This window comes from Budorcas taxicolor, chromosome 23 (assembly GCF_023091745.1).
Source record: "Budorcas taxicolor isolate Tak-1 chromosome 23, Takin1.1, whole genome shotgun sequence".
Classification (NCBI taxonomy): Eukaryota; Metazoa; Chordata; class Mammalia; order Artiodactyla; family Bovidae; genus Budorcas; species Budorcas taxicolor.
In genome coordinates this window covers 41,038,385-41,057,912 of record NC_068932.1, presented here as the reverse complement: position 1 = coordinate 41,057,912, position 19,528 = coordinate 41,038,385, and the positions used below count along the sequence as shown (strand labels likewise).

At 38.6% G+C, this 19,528-nt stretch overlaps 1 protein-coding gene across 3 annotated transcripts in view; it reads left to right on the top strand.

Annotated features, from left to right (window-relative positions):
* Positions 1-19,528, top strand: part of ATE1 (arginyltransferase 1) — a 158,575-nt gene that overhangs the window by 102,169 nt on the left and 36,878 nt on the right. For 2 of the 3 annotated variants that reach the window (XM_052661043.1, XM_052661044.1), the window contains exon 11: positions 13,171-13,291. In XM_052661043.1, the coding sequence (XP_052517003.1) occupies positions 13,171-13,291 (121 nt within the window). Of the gene's footprint in view, positions 1-6,176; positions 6,239-13,170; positions 13,292-19,528 lie in introns of those variants that run through there. The other variant, XM_052661045.1, reaches the window with a different exon arrangement.

Below are 19,528 nucleotides of genomic sequence, written 5' to 3'. Positions count from 1 at the left end.
AATTAAGGGTTTTAGGCATTGAAAAATGTTTACTGGCAAAAAATAATAGCGCCAGTTAGAGACATGATCAATCAGACACAGCTTACTGAGTTTATTAAAGCTGTGGATTTGCTGTGAAGTGTTTTTGAGCATTTGGTTGACTCAGGGTATATCAATCTAAAAAAGAATATCGGGGGATAAAAGCCAATAAAAGGTGTTTTAAAAGGTCCAGATCCAAAATAATTTTAATTAGGCAAATTTTCATAAAGGGGTACATAGGCTGTTGCTGCAACATTTGAGGTATTCATACTTATGTCTGGTTTTAGCTTGGGAATTTTAACAGAAAAGAGCTTGAGTTTCTAATCTTGGCTTTACCAGTAATTAACCTTAAGTTGCTAGAACTACCACACCTTTTAAATATGATAATGAAACTGGATGTTGACTAAGGAGTATATTGACTAAGGCTCTTCTGGTTTTCAAATGGTCTGATTCTCTATTTTTAAGAAATATAATTTGACAGTTTAATTCAGTAAATACTCAATAAGTATTCTTTGAGAACTCAGTCCATTGAGGGAATTCTGCCAAGGCACAAGGCATGCAAAGAAATGATGTACTTCCAGCTGTTGGGAAACTCCCAAGTTGAGATTGTGAGAGGTAGAGGAGTGGTGGTCCGAAGTGTGAGAAGCACAGCATGTGAGCAGACAGCTCAAGGAGATCGTATGGAGTTGTAGGGTAGATTTCTCTAGAAACCCAAAAGACCCCAACCCTGACCCTCCTAATCTAAATAAGATTTCCTATTGTGCTATTTCAGGTTGCTTTTTCTTCACAGTATTTGCCATACTCTTTAATAATGTTTCCCTATGCTTATTTCCTTAAAGTCATCTCCCCTTCTAGACTCAATGGTCCCTGAGAGCTAAAATGTTATTGTTGAACTGGCAATGTTACTGTGTGCTGTGGCATGCCCACGACCTAAACATGCAGCCTGGTGTGGATGGGATTTCATAATTACCTGCTGACTGTAGGAATGAGAGCTCAGGTGGTGGTGAAGTCAAGCAGAGTCCAAGGAAAGCTTGGTAAGGAAGGAGTAGGCAGCGTTTAGGTTTGGCCTCAAATGTGCTGTAGGCATGTAGACCAGATGGGAAGTCACACCAGGCAAAACAGCCTGTGCCTAGATGGGAGTCCCCCAGTACGAGTATGCAGGGCAAGAGAGTAGGCTGACGGCAGGCTTTGTACTGTACACACAAGATACCTGATGTCTGTAAACCAGGGAGCTTTCACAAGAAGTCTGTGAATCCATATGCATAGTGTGGATACAGATTAATAAACATGTGAGTATGCTGCCAATTTTCTACAAACGTATGTAGGTTCTGTTGTGATTAGTAAAATCCAAACTCATTTAAAAGCATGAATGAATTTGTAATGGATTTATCTTGTATAATTTCTCATCAAGTGAAACTAAAATTATGTTATCTTATAAAGGTCTATGAATTTTTTGTTTGTTTACTTGCTTTAAAAGGGTCATCCTAACTTCCCTGTAGATTTGGAGAGCCAGTAAAGGGCTTTAAAAATGGAGAATGTACACAATCATTTCTCCCTGGTGTCATTAGGAGGACAGTTTCAGGAGGCAGAGCTTGAAATCAACCTTTCTCACCGTCATGCAGGTGAGGATTACTTTACCTCTGATGGTGCAGAACCATTGATTCCAAGGGCTGTTTTGCAAGCAGTAGCCTAAAAAGGCAAATCCCTGAACTGATTGTTCTGACCAATATGGTGAAGGCAAAATTTAGTTTACATATACGTACATGTACATATACATATATGAACATTTATATGAATATTTCATTTTATAACATATTAAAGAAGTTTTGGATTTTACTTTTTCTTTTTTTCATACATTATTGTCTTTGTCTTCATCTTTCATTATATTTCTTTTTTTTCCCTTCATGCTTTTCAACTTATGACCCTTCGGGTTGAAATTAAATTTGGGCTGTAAGTTGACTCCCTGAATCTTTTCTTCACAAGCTTTCTTTGTATTTTCTAGAAGAAAAAAGATTAACCCAGGGTTTCCAAAATAAAAGCAAAGATTGTGATTAAAACTGAATTAGACTCTTTATGCCCTATTATTTGCTAATAGTAAAATAAATAGCCCAGTCTTAAGGAAGATTTAAAGTAAGTCTTGGAGCCTTTGCGAACCCTTGGATTTTAATTAAAGAAACACAGAATACCATCACTTTCTGTTTGTCAGTGGAAAAAATATGTATTTTTAAATTTTCAAAGCTTAGCCCAGCAGCACATGGAGTACATCTGTTGGCTTTGAGAATTTGGGGAACACAAATGGATTCAGATGTTTAGGCCCTTTGTCTTCACTGGCTCAGTTCACCTCGCCAGCTGAGCGTGGCACAGTCCAAACACAGTTTCTGAAAACAGAGCAGCTCGAGTTACTTCTCAAGCACTCTCTGGGGGACTGATAAAGGCAATCTCTGTTTATGTAATGAAATCAGGGAGCAAGGGGTCTGCTGTAGTACTTTGTGGATGGGATTCCATTGGTGTTGTCTTTCAGGGGAAAGACTGCATTTAATAAGCCCTGTTCTTACCCGCTTACTTTGGAGGTACAGCCCACTCTGATGGATGATTTTGAACTATTTTTGTTTATGTAGTATTAGAGCCTCTCTTTAAGCAATTGGTTTTAGTAAAATCAATAGGTTTATTGCAGGAAAATGGGATACTGATAACAACATTACCTGATAAAAGACCTAAATGTCTAGTTAAACTCTCTGGTTTTTTTTCCAGTGCTACTGGTGGTCACTGTGAGTGTATGTGTATGTGTGTATTTAAATAATATTGTCTTTCTAGTGTTCTTACATTTTAATTTAACTTGAACTTTTAAAACAAACTCTGCTGGTTGATCCTCAAGTACTCAAAATCCTCCCTGTTTTTCAAAATATTTATAAGTATTCTTGAGAGTGAAATCTCATAAAGATCTTTGCTTCAGGACCAGAGTTCAAAGGAAAGTTGGTTTGGTTTTAATTTGAAAACTGTAAAAACAAAATACCCTCAAAATGGCAGGGTGTGAATTGGTAACTTCAATTTTATTGCAATCGGCCAGGCCCATCCCCAGATGTTTCCAGTTAAAAGGCAAGAATGCTAACTTGGGTGAATGTCATATGAAAGCATTTCTTTACTATTCTGATTTTTTTCTACGAAAAATAACAGTCTCAAATCCTTTAACTGTAATGAAATAAATAACTTCTCATTTGCATGTTTTTTAAACTCATACAAAGACACATGTAATATTCAAAGAGAATTTTTATATGTCATATGTAGTTCTGAATGCATTGGGGTTCACATATATCCTTAAAAAATACTCCTCCAAAAAAAAAGATTTTTGAAAGAGATTAAAGCCCTTTAGAAATTAAAATCATGTACTTTTGGATTCATTGTAATCAAGAAGTGGACCTGCTAACATTGTGAATTTGTTTTAAAAGGCATATTTAGTAATTTCATTGCTTTTTTTCAGGATTGTTACAGGGAATTTTCCACTTATCATGTAAATAATGTTTATCTTTTATTTTTGATCAGTTGTGCATTCAGTTGTAAGAAGTTAACTTCTATACGAATCTAGATAGGATGAGACAAAAGAAACCAGAATGTAATTTGAAAACCATGTGTTTCATAATATTTCTCAGGATAATGCCAGGTTACAGTAAGATCCATTCACGAACTTGAAAGTTGCTTTGAACACATTCTGTATTAAAAAAGAAAGATACCTACTGGTAATAAATGTGAATTTATGGAAATTGGCATTTGTTCAGAGAGAAGATGGAGTTATTCTTTATGACTAAACCTGATGTTAACATTCTGAATGTAAAGCAAAATGTGCATTTATTTTTGAAGCTTCCCAACCCATAGACACAGGACCACGTGCTGTCTATAGAGCTGAAATAGTTCTCTCTAATTTCATTTTCCATTTGGTAAAGTTTCAGCAGACGTGTGTTTGGGAACTCGAGGGCAGACATGGTCTGTGTAGGTCTTAGGTCTGCCCGCACTTGCTGTGGTGTCTTGATTTTTCTTTCCAAACGTGGTGCTACTCAGATCTTAAGACTCTGCAGAGGAGACCCCTTCTGAGGAGTCTCGGGAGAAAGCTGCTGGTTTTACCTTTGTGCTCCAAGCACGTGTTGCTTGGAGTACTTGGTGCTCTTCTCAGAGGTGTGGGCTGTGCTGCACTTCTCTGGCTGCATCTTGGTGCTTCCATAGCATCTCGTGCCCTGCACCCTACGTTTACCACTTGTTGTGAAAGGCATTGGGGCACAGCTGCCTCCTTTTCCCCGGCAGATGGTGGTGCCTCACCGGGCTCATTTCATCTCACCATCCGCCATGCTGAGCAGAGTCCCCGTGCGTATTGGACTCTTGAGATTTTAAGGATTTTTTTGAAGTTATTTTGAAAATACTTTAAAGATGTGTTGAATATTTTAAAATTAGGTATAGGAAGAGAATGAGAATCAAGGGTTTGGCTCTGAGTTCATCATGCCCATTTAATGATCTTAGGTTTTCTCTGTGTAATAGAAATTACGTCCATTATTTTTAAGTCATTATAAGATTTAACTCATGGTATGCAGTATCATGATGAGGGCTGTGTTCCTAACAAACGCAGGAAGGACTCATTATTACTGTTACTGTCCTTACCAACCAAAGTGACGCAGCTCAGCTCTGAGCAGAGGAAGAGCCCTCTCCCCAAGCAAGTCACACTTCCGCCTCCTTTTCTTAATATGACGCTTAATATGAAAAGCTGTACGTTTCTTTAAAGGAGAGTGTATGCCAGTGAAATAAGGAAAAATATTTTGAGGGGGGAAAAAACACAAATTGAACTTGAACTAGTAGTTCCTAACCTTCTTGAGTAAGGAAAGGGCTTCCCAGGCAGTGCAAGTGATAAAGAACCTGCCTGCTGGTGCAGGAGACATAAGAGACACAAGTTTGATCCCTGGGACAGGAAGAGCCCCTGGAGGAGGGCATGGCAACCCACTCCAGTATTCTTGCCTGGAGAATCCCCGTGGACAGAGGAGCCTGGCGGGCTACAGTCCATGGGATTGCAGAGTCAGACAGAACTGCAGTGACTTAGCACGCACACAGTTCTTACATACCCTGTCATGGCAATGTTCTCATACTTTTTCCTTTTTTATGTGTTTACACTTTTAGTATTTTCCCAAAGGTTGAGAACTAGTCATGAACAGTGGCAGTGTGGTGGAGGTGCCTCATAAATACAAATTCAGCAAATACTGATTGTGTGTGCCACATTAAAGGTACAAAAGTGTGTTAAAAAAGCACTTGCTGTGTTTAGAGAGAGGGAAGGGCTGGGCAATACATCCTAGGTTCGTTGTTCATCCCGCTGTCACTTGCAGTAGGTTTGGGGATACGTCTGTGAACAAATCAGACTGAGCCCTGGTGCGTCATTCTAGCCAGGAGTTTCCTGTAGATACAGTAAAGAAAGTGAACAAGAATGGTGGGAGTCCTAGGGAAGAAAAACAGGAGAAGGGGATAGTTGAGCTTCACTGAGAAGATGACAGCTGAGCAAAACCTTAAAGTGGGTGACAGAATTAGCCACAGGAATAGCCGTAGGACCGGAAGAGAGGACAGTCAGTGAGACACCCTGAGGTGGGAGCAGGCCTGAAGTGTTCCAGGACCAGCAGGGAACCCTGTGCGGCCAGGGCAGAGTGATGGAGGAGGAGGTAGAAGACAGGCCAGGAAGGTAATGAGGGCCGCATCACGTAGGGCTGTGTCCTGGGTTTAGTCTGTACTCTGCCTTCAATAGGGAGGATGGGAATGCAAACAAATACTCCGTTTTAAACTGCTATATTTAAAATGGATAGCCAGCCAGGACCTTCTGTACAGAGCAGGGAACTCTGCTTAATGTTATGTGGCAGCCTTTATGGGAGGGGAGCTTGGGGGAGAATGGATACATGGATACTGGCTGAGTCCCTTTGCTGTCCACCTGAAACCGTCACGGCATTGTTCATCGGCCGTGTGGTTCAGTCGCTTAGTTGTGTCCAACTCCTTGCAACCCCATGGACTGCAGCACGCCAGGCCTCTGTGTCCACCATCTCCCAGAGTTTGGCCAAGTTCATGTTCATTGCGTTGGTGATGCCGTCCAGCCATCTTATCCTCTGATTCCCTTTTCTCCTTCTGCATTTGATCTTTCCCAGCTTCAGGGACTTTTCCAGTTCAGTTCACTTCAGTCACTCAGTTGTGTCTGACTCTCTGCGACCTCATGGACTGCAGCACGCCAGACTTCCTGTCCATCACCAACTCCCGGAGTTTACTCAAACTCGTGTCTTTTGAGTCTGTGATGTCATGCAACCAACTCATCCTCTGTCCCCTTCTCCTCCTGCCTTCAATCTTGCCCAGCATCAGGATCTTTTCAAATGAGTCAGTTCTTTGCATCAGACGGCCAAAGTATTGGAGTTTCAGCTTTAGCATCAGTCCTTCCAATGAATATTCATGACTGATTTCCTTTAGGATGAACTGGTTGGATCTCCTTGCTGTCCAAACGACTTTCAGGAATCTTCTCCAACACCACAGTTTGAAGGCATCAATTCTTTGGGGTTCTGCCTCTATAGTCCAGCTTTCACAGCCATACATGACTGCTTGGAAGACCATTGCCTTGACTATATGGACCTTTGTCAGCAGAGTAGTGTCTCTGCTTGTCAACACACTGTCTAGGTTTGTCATCACTTTCCTGCCAAGAAGCAGTCAGTCGTCTCCTGATCTCATGGCTGCAGTCACTGTCCAGTGATTTTGGAGCCAAGAAGAGGACACTTGTCACCACTTCCACCTTTTCCCCTTCTGTCTGCCATGCAGTAATGGGGTCGGATGCCATGATCTTAGCTTTTTTAATATTTAATCTTAAGCCAGCTCTTTCATTCTCCTCCTTCACCTTCATCAAAAGGATCTTTTCATCCTCATTGGCCATATTCCAGTATAAAATAAAAACTTTAAAAATAAAATAGTAAAATACTGTCAGTAGATTTTGTGGTTGCTGGGACTTTTGGGGAGAGGAAGTGGGGAGCAACTGCCAATGGGTACAGGGTTTCTTTCTGGAATGATGAAAATATGGAATTAGATAGTAGTGTGGGCTTACCCTGGTGGCTCAGATGGTAAAGAATCCGCTTGCAATGGGGGAGACATGGGTTTGATCCCTGGGTTGGGAAGATTCCCTGGAGGAGGGCATGGCAACCCACTTCAATATTCTTGCCTGGAGAATCCCTATGAACAGAGGAGCCTGGCGGGCTACAGTCCATGGGGTTGCCAAGAGTCAGACACGACTGAGCGACTAAGCACAGCACAACCGTACGGATACTCTAAAACCTGCACTTTAAAAGGGTGGATTTTTATGGCTTGTGAATTACATATCAGTAAAATGCTGCAAAAAGTTGTCAGGGCTTACTGGAACCATGTTTCTGTTTTTGTTTTTTTTGCTTCTCTTTCAACTAATTAACTGTTGCCTTTGAAAATTCAGATTTCTAACTGTAGCTTAATTGAGGGAAAAATCTCATATTATTGACTGCATTTTCATTAGAAGTTAAAGTATTTTAATCTGTTTTAAAACATCTTTGCTAAAATTGTTAATGCTTGTGAAATCAAAATTTTCTAAATATACCTTTTATGTGCTCTTTAGCTACCTGTATTCACTATTATTCAGTAAGATATGATAGATGTTTTTAACCTCTGGCTATCAAGTGAATGTAAATTTTAGGCCAAAATTCTGACTATTATATTTTTGTAAACTAAGATATTTGACATATAATTTATTTTGTGATTCTTTAATAGTGTAGCAAATTAGATCAGCATGATAAAACGTTCTTCAAATTATAGTCTAGAGCATGGAAGTAAAAAGAATGTCCATTCATTCCATTAACCAAAACCCCAAATTGTGTGCTGTTCTCTTCCAGAAGAAGCAATTATTTTTAATAGAAATGGATCAAGAAATGTTTTTCCCCCTTGTGTTTTAGATTTAACTTTGGCATTTCCTCGAATTTTAATCTGTGCCACCTAGTAAAGTTGATTGAAATACTATGACTGTATCTTACTTTTTTCTTTTTCCCAGGGGGGAGGTGCAGTATAATTTGTGTTTTAACAAATAGTGTATGTAGTTTTCTTTCAATAAAATAAAATCATTGAATCCCAGTTGTGCTCCGAGTAGAATCCCCTCTTCTCTGGCGGCTCACACTGCAGGGCCACCTTGTTTGGTTGCTTTCTAGTGCTGACGCAGTGCCAGTTTGTGAACTGCTCCAGAAGTTATAAATCACAGTTTGCTGAACTTGTTTCTCTTTGAGGACTTTGGATTGGGTAATTATCCCTCACCAGAAGTGTTTAATAAAGAAAACCATGCATTTCCTCGTCTGTGTTGAGGCTTTTTAGCAGACAGCTTTTGCCTTTTCCAGGCTTCTTGTCTTGAACTGCGTCATCCTCTCCTGTAACCTTTGCTATTAGGGACCCTTGCTGGGTAAGGTTTCATGTGGTGCTGTCCTTGTTGACTGGGGTTATTTTGGGGTGGAGGGGGTTGGGGGAGGAGTAGGAGTAAGGAGAAAGCTTGAGTTCCTCTTCTTACATGGAGATCAAACTGAAAGGGTGTTCTAAAAAATTGTAAGATAAGCCCTGTCAGACCAATTAATTACATTTTCAAAATTTTGAGTACTTTAGAAAATCCGTGGTAACTCAGATTTCTTATTTACAGAAAGTCAGCACCCTAGGAGAAGATTAATCTGCTTTTGCCTCCTTGTTCCAATATGAATGAATGTACTTAGAGGCTGATTAAATATTTTCCCTTCTGACCATGGGGAAGTATGTCCAAATCCTTAAGTAATTGCATTCTTAATACAGACCTTTCTCGTTTTCTTACACTAGCTGGAAAGTCAGGGCAGCTTTCAAGCCTCTGCATTTTCCATTTGTGTGATGGCAACTTTAGATTGAACTTCAAGGAGTTCGGTCACGTAACTCTCTACCATCTAAGTTTAGAAAGCATAACATTTCAAAGTGGTTTATTTCATAAAATTCTTGGCATTCTTTGATGGCTTGAGACAATATTTGAAACACTGAAATAAGCCTGTATTTAGGAGAAAAATAATGTTTTTACCTAATCTAAAATTTTGATTTTAAATAATCAGAAGTTACAATGTATACATTTATGGCTTTTCAGTGAGATAACCTGAGTATTTAAAGAGTTAAAAATAAAATATCTATTATAAGCAAGTGTTGCCTTGAAAGAACATTGTAAAAATTTAGGAACTTTGGACAGTTGTGCCTGATCACACTTAATACGTTCTTATGTGTGCTTCATCTTTCTCCAGGTCAGTAACTCCCAGTAGACTGTGAATTATCTAGAGATGTGCCAATTTGTTCATCTTTTTGTTCCCAGCATCTGGTGCCTGTCACAAAGTCAAGAGTCATTTAGCATTCATTGACTGAATATTTTTTATTGTCAGCATCATTGTTAAATCCAGGCACTGGGTTCAGGTGGCTGCTATTGAATCAGCATATCTGCATGGAATATGTCTGTTTTTGTCTTAAAGACTCACAGTTGATGGCTGATATCCCCCTAGAATTTGATCTGTGCATCTTAGTCAGTCAGCATTTAGTTCTGCCTTAAATTAGAAAATGATGTCATTTGTGTATTTTGGGTTTCTTTTTAAACTTAGAATGATATATTTTCCTCTTACTAGGAATTCTCTTGGGATTCTCTTTTATATTGTGCGATCACAATAGGCAAGATATACCATCCATTTTTATTACTGTTTCCTTATTCATATTGGTGGTCTTTTGTACTAAGCAATCCTAGAATAATTAAGCAAGAAGAACTAGGAAATTGTGCAAATGAAGAACAATAAGAGGGGATTATCTCTACCAGATATTATATTAAAGTATAATATAGAACTTTAATATTTAAAACTATATGGCACTGGTATATGAGTACACAGACAGAAGTATAACAGAATAAGTAGAAAGTCCAGAAAGAGATTTAAATATAATTGGAAACGCATGTAAGAATTAAAGATTTTAAAATTAAAAAAAAAATAAATATAATTGGAAATTTAGTAAGTTATCAGAGACATTTTAAATTCTAAATCATCAGGGAAAATGATAATTATTTAAAAAATGCTCTTGAGGCCACTTGGTAAACATCTGAAAGAAATTAGGTTGAATCGTCTTCTACCTTACACCAGAATAAATTCCAGGTGGAGCATAAATGTAAATGTAAAATTGTGAAACCATAAAAGTACTAGAGAAAAACCATGAAAATGTTTTTATAGTCTTGGAATGATAGAGGCCTTTTTATTTATATTACAAAACCCAGATGCCATGTAAAAGAAAATGATACATTTGACCATTTACTAGATTTCTGCATGACAGAAAAGCATAGCACACACAGTCAAAAGACAAACGTGGAAAATACAACATAGTTAACAAATTAACGGTTAATTTCCTTAATATATAAAGAGTTTTTTGATTACTAGGACTGTAAATCTAACAACAAAATGAGCCAGCTTTATAGAGAAGGAAATACCAATTCCTTTAAACATGTGGAATGATTCATAATGCAAATTAAAACCGCAGTGAAATGCCACTTCTCATATTGGCAGATATGGAAAGTTTCAATAGTACACTGTTGATAAGGATATGGGGAAATTAGCACTTGCATGCATACCATTGCTGATGGAAATATAAATCAACACAACTTCTGTGGGAAATCATTTTGTGCTATAAAACTTAAAACCCTTATACCCAGCAATTCCAGTTCAAGGAATTTATCTTGGACATATGCAGAGATAATGTGTTTACAAGAATATTTATTTTATCCCAAATGGTTATGCCACTTTGAATCAACAATGTTCAAGTTCTAGATGATCCAGAACCTTGCCAGAACTTGGTCTTCTAAATACTGTAGTGGGAATTGTGGTGAGCCATTGCAGTGGGAATTCAGTGGAATCTTATTGTAGTTTTGAGTTGCATTTCTGGTAACTGATGTTAGGTTTCTTAGACATTCATATATCTTTGGCAAAATGTTTAAGTCTTTTTGCCTTTTAAAAAACTTAGATTGTTCTTATTAATGACTTGTTAAATTCTTTATATGTGTGGATACAAATATGTTGTCTATACAAGTTTTGTTAATATTTTCCCCAATCTTTGGCTTGCCTATTTATTAATAAGTTTTTGAAGGTGGTATAATTTTGATGCAATCCAATTCATCAGTTTTTTCTTTTATACTTATTGTAAGCTTTTCGTGTTCTAAGGAATCTTTGTGTACTCCAAGGTCAAGAAAAGTTCATCCTTTTAAAAAAACTTCTTTAGCTTATATGTTCGGCTCCCCCCTGAGTGCCAGTAGATTCTCGAAATAGTCTATAACCGAAAAGGGGAGGGGGGCAGCTCTAGAACCAAGACTGCTGTCTGGTGTTCACATTTGTTCACTTGGACAGCGCTGCGTCATACTGTCCCTCCACAATAAAATTGTTTGTGAGTTGGTGGAGAGAATGACATTCCTTTTGATTAGGTAGTTATCAATTGAATAACTGGCTTTACTATACTTCCTAAGTATATCATTAATTCATTTCTAAATAATCCCGTGTTATGAATTTTAATATCAGGTGAGTGTGTCCACCTGGACCTGCCCTGTCTGGGTGACCTTTACTGCTCTGAGGCAGTAAGGCATCAGCAATGCCATGAACACTGTGGGAAGATCAGAATCAGAGACCTGAGTCTGGTCTTCATACTGTCTGCCTTCTGTCCTAGCCAGCAAGCATTCCCGTTTCATCTAGAATAAAGTCTAGAACATGATTTCTGAAGCTGATCCACGACCTGCCTTTCTATTTCTGCAGCTTTCTGTTTCCCAGCGTTATATTTGTTTATGCTGTAATCTTCATCTAGATTGTTCTCATTCCTTTTCGGACTGTCCCAGACTTAGCCAGTCAATCTAAGTCCCCATTAAAACTCCATATACTCCTTGAATTCTCTTCCAACATCTCAAAAGCAGTAATTAATCTGTTTGTGTACATTTTATATACAATCTCTCCGTTGTCTTACAGACTGCTGAGTGTTTTGAATGCTGGGAGGGCGTGGCCTTTTAAATCTACGTTATAGAGCACCTTTCTTACTCAGAGCTGTGTAACAGTGTGTGCCCTTAGCAGCAGTAGTCTTTGTCATGAGGTTTGCACTAGGTAGTGTTTTTTAGACTCTGAGCTTGTGACCCATTTGCTGTTTATGAAAGCAGTTTTGGTGGTTAAATGGTCCAAGAGCATCATTTTTTAAAAGAATCAAATAGAATAGAAAATAGAGGATTACATAACATGGGTAAGCATTATATAGTAAAAGATTTGTTCCTGTTAATAGTTTTATATTTTCATATAGGTTTACTAGGTTATAATGTAAAATGTATTTCTTACTATGGGCTTTAGTTAAAAAAAAAAGGAAAACCAGTGTTTAGATTTAACCTCTATGATGAATTTTGAATGTTAAAATTTGGAGAGGAGATGTTTGGAATTTTAATTAACTTTAATATTTCTGAAAATTTTGATTGAATGATTTCACATAATTTGTACTATCCTCTGTTAATTGGCTACCAAACTACCCTTAAAGGAATGATTTTTTTTTTCTTTAGTATCTGTTATATAGTCTATTTATGAGTCTAGATTGCTCATGGAAGCATGTTGACCAGATAGTACTTTTCAGTGCAGTAGAATGGAATCAATATTATCAGCTGAGCTTATGAATTTAAGAATTTTGACTAAGGGTAGTGAAATTCCACTTTGGAAAATAAATTTATTTCATGTGTAAACCGGATGCTCTCAAATACAAAATGTCACTTATCAACTAGCACTTGTGTCCACTTGAATTTGGAAGTGGGTTTTCTTAGCAGTCAACTCAGCAGGAATCATATATTTATCCCAAAAGAAAGTAGAAATTCAGATCTTCTGACTCAACACAGGCATCCCAAAGGGTGATACATGAGTTTGAGAGCCTTCAAATGTGCATTCTTGAGCTAGGAAAACAATTACTAATAGGGTTGTTTAGTGTTTACAGTAAAGCTGTTCCTGGTTGACTTCATTTAAACTTGTGAGTAACACTTTCCCTGGAATTCTGGAGCCTTGCAACTAGGAAGTCACTGTGTTAGTGATGTCAGTGCCTTTTTTCTTCACTTCTCTTTAGGGTCAGTACAGACCATCAGATTTGCTGTGTCCTGAGACGTATGTTTGGGTTCCCATTGAGCAATGCCTGCCTTCACTTGAGAAATCCAAGTACTGCCGTTTCAACCAGGACCCGGAAGCAGGTATGTTTGAAATGGAGCTCAGCCAGAAATCACTGGCTCTGTTTCAGTCCTCATGTGTGACTGTGGCCCTTGACGGGGTCCAATAACTTTTGATATAAACATTACAGAGAGTGTGTGAGTGCCTGTGCACAGACGTGTGTGTGTTTCTAAAATAAGAGACACTGCATGTGCGTACATACACAAAGCAGTCAAACATTCACAGTCATGGTTTTGCAAAGAAATGCAGGAGCCTCCTGTGCTTGTGCTGCGTACTGACCCAGCTTCTTCCATTTTGGTTAGTTTTCACGTGCTTTGAGGCCTGACACCGTTATCCATTACTTTGACCACTATCACAGTGCGTATGAATTGTTCACTGGATTATTTAGCCAGTGTCAAGAAGATAGAAGTGTTGACCAGTTGGACTGAATATAGTTGTGGAACGGTTTCACAGGGGCCCAGGCAGCCGCGATGGGTTTTGTGATGACACTTTCTTGACTTCTTGCCTTCTCTGGTGCGTCTTCTTTTCTGTCCTTTCTTCTTACTCCTGCCCAGAATAACCCCAGCTGTATTTTCTCTCTTCATATTCTCCTTTGGATACTGTGCACTGGTAGCAGGTAAAGTCACTGAGAGTACAGCCCGGGAGCCAAACTTCCTGTTTTCTCACCTAACTCCATCATCAGCTGGTAAACTGGGTATTCTTCAGCAATTTCATCATCTCTCTGGCCCCAGATTCCTGGCCTTCACAATCAAGATAATAAGACCTTTCATATTGGACTGTAATAAAGATTAAAACAGTCACATTGAGAACAAAGCCCCCCTCTTGTTGTGTTGGTGATTGTTAGGCCAACTAACATGCCTCATCCTGTGTATGCCACAAACTGCTTCTGCATTTGCCTTTTTTTGCCCTGAAGCCTCTCTCAGAGAAAAGATACGGAGGTCTGTTCACTTCCGGCATCTGAGTACCACCTCCCGTTCACAGCAGTTCCCCTCCCCACAGCCCTCCCTACCCTCGCTGTGTATTCGCTGTGGTCATGATGCTCTCTTGCTCTGTGATGGGTCCATTCAGTTGCTGTCTGTCTTCCCTGAGACTGAAGTTCCCAGATATTTCAGTGTGCGCTTCATTGACCTTTCTGTCAATATAGCCCACCAGAGGAGATGCCCTATGCTTACTTCTTAAAAATACAAACATGTTCCCACTAGCCACCTGTGGTCTAGTCTAAGTTTAGGGAAAAAGAAGGAAAGAGAAATGGAGAGAGAGGTCACGGGAAAAGAAGAAAGTAATTGGATGAATGAAATATAAAGACAGAGGACAAGGAGAGAAATACAGTCTTTTTTTTTTTTTATTCACATACTAGGTTTCATTAAAAAAATTTCATTAAATTGATTTATGTACCCATGTATTTTGTTAACTCGTGGAAAAAGCTGTTATGAATTTAAGAGTGGGCGCTTCTTACACAAGAACAGCTAGAGGAACCCATTTGCTAGGCACCATACGGTTAGCTCCATGTTTTCTAGATGTTTAGTTTCGTGGAGCACCCAAAGCTTTGTAGTTCCTTCAGCTTAAATTACAATCAGAATTTCATTCTAAGTTCTACCTCATTGATGAAATAAATTTGTTGCTTAAAAACAAATGTACTGAATTTGTCAATTAGTTTTGGAATCAGGCTCAAAATAAAAGCCAGTAGTATTTTAGAGGAGAGCATATACAGTTGACCCTTGAACAACCCAGGGGCAGGCACCAGCCCTCCACCCAGTGGAAAATCCACATATAACTTAGACTTGGTCCTTTCTATCTGCATTCTTGGATTTAACCAACCTTGAATTGTGTTGTACTTCAGTACTGGAAAAATTCTGAGTGTACGTGGACTCAAGAAGTTCAAACCCATGTTGTTCAAAGTCAACTGTACTTAACCACTCTATCCTCTTATAAAAATTTTTCCCTATCTTTTCTCAAGGTCAGGTCAGAGCCAGTCTCTGTGGTGAAAATTGCTGACCATCTTAATGCATTGTTTCATGTTTACATGTAAAAATTTGTCTCTATAAATTCCTTCCAACTGAATAATAATATCATCTTAAATTGGTTCTGACTCCCAAACTCATGACACAACTTCACCTTCCCTTTCTCTCTCTTGATCTATTCTAAAGACTGTTTCTCTTCTTACATATGCTTGGGAGGTTAAAGCAGTCAACAGGCTCTCCCTGTTTTATAAAATTGAAAAGGTGACTGAATGATTTCTGTGTACCAAATGGACAATCAAATATAATGATTCATTCATGTCAGTATATTTTGAATTCATTTTCCAAAGTAAGCGCCGATGAGCATTTCATGGCAAAGAAAATGTAAAGTCTCACGTATGCGGGCTTGTCACGTGATGTGTGCTACACCCTGGTGAGTGAGGAATATACAGCGTGTTCCTTTCCCGTAATCTGAGTTCCATTTCTATGGTAGTAGCTTCAGCTCTTAATATTCACTCTTTAGGATTCATTCACAAAAGTTAGAAGAGTTAATTTCTTTGATAATAGTGCTTGAAAGAAAATGAAGATCCTTTTCCATATGCCGAATCTTTGGGATTTTCTGAAGAACACCGTATAGTTTTATCAGTATTGAATATCACAGACCAGACACTATTTGAAATCAGACTTATAACCTGTGGTTTTAGGAAATTAAAATGCAGTTACATGCTGGAATGTATTGAGCATGCTGTGAAACATGGTCATTTGAGATTTAAATGGCAATCTGTGAAAAATTGCTCTCTTCTCTGGGGCCAGCTTTACTTTTACATGACCCAAACCTTGACTCAGAAAATACAGAGCTTAACATGGGCAATAATGTTAGTCGGCGTGGTGCTTTTTCCACTAAAATCTTGTTCTTCCTTTGAGCTGTTTCAGTAAAGTTCTCTGCAAAAGGCACAGCTGATCACCATGGGTGTCTGGGAGACAGTCTTTGGCTACAAGTGCATCAGTGGCTACTTGCAAGAAAAATTGCGTTTCCTCAACTCTGAATTGCTGAGAATGTCTGGAAATCCTGTTCTTCCCTGCCCTCAACCCACCCTCCTCCAACCCCACGTGTTTTGGGGATTTGGGTTCTATGGTTATCTGCTCAGCTAAGAAGCCTGCACATTGATAAAAACCTATTGTATTCACTGCTTTATAGTACCGTGGGGGGAGGGGCTGGCAAAGTAAAGTAACTTGGAAAATTTTAAAGAGGTTCTTTTGTTCATAAGTGATCTCTGTCTCCTCTAAACAAGGGATTTCCAAAGTTCCTCAAATGATTTTTAAGTAAACATGGTAGATTGTTTTAAATTAATAGTTGGATATGTATAGACTTCAAAATTTTTGCATCATAGTTGCCTGTTACTTTTTTGGATTAACTTACTTTTAGAAATGTTTACTGGAAACACTAGTAGAAGAGTTGTTCAAATGCATAAAACCACCACTAAGAAGGAAAATAAAATGATCCATAGTATAGCAACAATCATTGTTAATTTTTTTATGATCTTCTGATCTTTTTTTTTCTGTGTACTTAGCTATTTGTATTTTTTAAAAAAACAAATCATGCTTCACACTTTTATAGTTATTCTTAATACTTTGTGTTGCTTCTTACTTTTAGTAAAAACCACTTGACCACTAATATGGTTGATGATTCACCAAACAGATGCCACTACTTTCGTGATAGACAGTATCTAATACACATACTTCACAAGCATCACTGAAAGAGTAAACCAAGTGGTTTGGAGTCAGTTTGAGAACCATGATAAGCTATGATTTGATTTGATTCTTAATGTTGCAGAGTATTGTACTGCCAACTGCAAATTGGCATTTGCCAACTGCCTCTACAAGGATTAAGTTACAAAATTCTGTAGCCACTGACTTTCAACACTCCTGAAAGGAGTTCAGGATCAGGAATGAGGCACTCTGTGCTCTACGAAAAATGGGCAAAACAGGCCTTTCAGATAGTTAGATATTTTTAGGAGAATATTTTTATGATCCCAATGGAGCCCAATTTTTGCATCTTCTCAAATCTAGAAAAGCACTAAAATCAGTAACAGAGACATCTTCTCGTTGTGACTAGCAGCAAACCTCTACAAGATGTGTGCTTGACTGTGCATACCGCCTTCACTAGAATCACACCTACTACTAACCGCTCCCCAACCTCTCTGAGATACTGTCTCTTGGGCTATATTCGTTGTTTTGCCCCAAATAAAACTTAACTCACAGCTCTGACGTTGTGCTTTTTTCCCCCTCAGTTGAGAGTACTATTTTTGTTGGTAGTAAAATTCTTTTGGTTCCACATTTATTAAAAAAAATTAAAACTTTATTGAGCATATGCTTTTTCCCAAGCACTATTCTACTCTGTGTTTCCCTGTTACCTTATTTTATGCTCAGAACATAATTGAATGCTTCACCACTGACCCCTCGGATATTATTTATTACAAAAATGATGTCTTTTAATCAGAAATATAACTTGAATTCAAATGTTACAGTGTAATATTTGTATAAGTACTTCTGTATTTCAGAGGTGCTGATTAGAATCAGCTTTATTTCTATTTCTGCTTATAGTTACAGAAGCATATGTTTTATCGCAGATTAGCTTTCACTCTCTTTTTTTGTACACGTTTTGAAATATTTACAAGAAATTTCTTAATTTTTCTATAAGGTAACTAGTAAATTATTAGGATATTGAATTTAAATTTACCATAAAAAATAATAGCACGTAATTCTGACTTAGTGCTTTTATGCATTTAGCCAGGTTAGAGAATTTCTAGGACACCTGAAGTCTTCCCAGCAGCTGCCAGAAATCTAAACTAGTACAAGAAGCTTTTTCCTAATTTGATCCCCATCCCCTGAAACTCAGAGCCTCCAAATTTTATTTTATGTTGTTTCATTTGTCTCTTTTCTGTCTTTACTCCATCCCCCTTTTTCCCTGGCACTTTTTCTGTAGCTCTGCAGTTTCTGTCATGTATGCCCATAGGAAAAAGCAAGTCCCACTCTGACTGTCTTTGTGTGTGAAGTAGCCAGGTTCAGAAACAGCTCTGGCTCATACCAGCTTGCTTGTTTCCTCCAAGCCTGATATCACGTCCTGAATGTTGTGCTTATGGTCCCTCAAGAGAGGATGTACCTCAGCCATAATGTCATCCTAATCACTGGGAAACAATGCCTGTGAGAAAGCAAATGTACTGAAACTTCCTAGGGTCCCTAAAAATGTGCCGCAGTGATACCTTATAGTTAAGTAGACAGTGGTTTTCTAAATCATTTTAGATTTGGAATTAAGTTGTTATTCTTTTAATTCTCCTCTGGGTAAAATTTTTTCAAGTCCAGATTTCACAATAAACTGGAAAATTCTGAAAGAGATGGGAATACCAGACCACCTGACCTGCCTCCTGAGAAACCTGTATGCAGGTCAGGAAGCAGCAGTTAGAACTGGACATGGAACATCAGACTGGTTCCAAATAGGAAAAGGAGTGCGTCAAGGCTGTATGTTGTCAAGCTGCTTATTTAACTAATATGCTTAGTACATCATGAGAAACGCTGGACTGGAAGAAGCACAAGCTGGAATCAAGATTGCCGGGAGAAATATCAATAATCTCAGATATGCAGATGATACCACCCTTATGGCACAGAAAGTGAAGAGGAACTAAAAAGCCTCTTGATGAAAGTGAAAGAGGAGAGTGAAAAAGTTCGCTTAAAGCTCAACATTCAGAAAACGAAGATCATGGCATCCGGTCCCATCACTTCATGGGAAATAGATGGGGAAACAGTGGAAACAGTGTCAGACTTTATCTTTTTGGACTCCAAAATCACTGCAGATGGTGACTGCAGCCATGAAATTAAAAGACGCTTACTCCTTGGAAGAGAAGTTATGACCAACCTAGATGGCATATTCAAAAGCAGAGACATTACTTTGCCAACAAAGGTCTGTCTCGTCAAGGCTATGGTTTTTCCAGTGGTCATGTATGGATGCGAGAGTTGGACTGTGAAGAAAGCTGAGCGCCGAAGAATTGATGCTTTTGAACTGTGGTGTTGGGGAAGACTCTTGAGAGTCCATTGGACTGCAAGGAGATCCAACCAGTCCATTCTGAAGGAGATCAGCCCTGGGATTTCTTTGGAAGGAATGATGCTAAAGCTGAAACTCCAGTACTTTGGCCACCTCATGTGAAGAGTTGACTCATTGGAAAAGACTCTGATGCTGGGAGTGATTGGGGGCAGGCGGAGAAGGGGACGACAGAGGATGAGATGGGTGGATGGCATCACTGACTC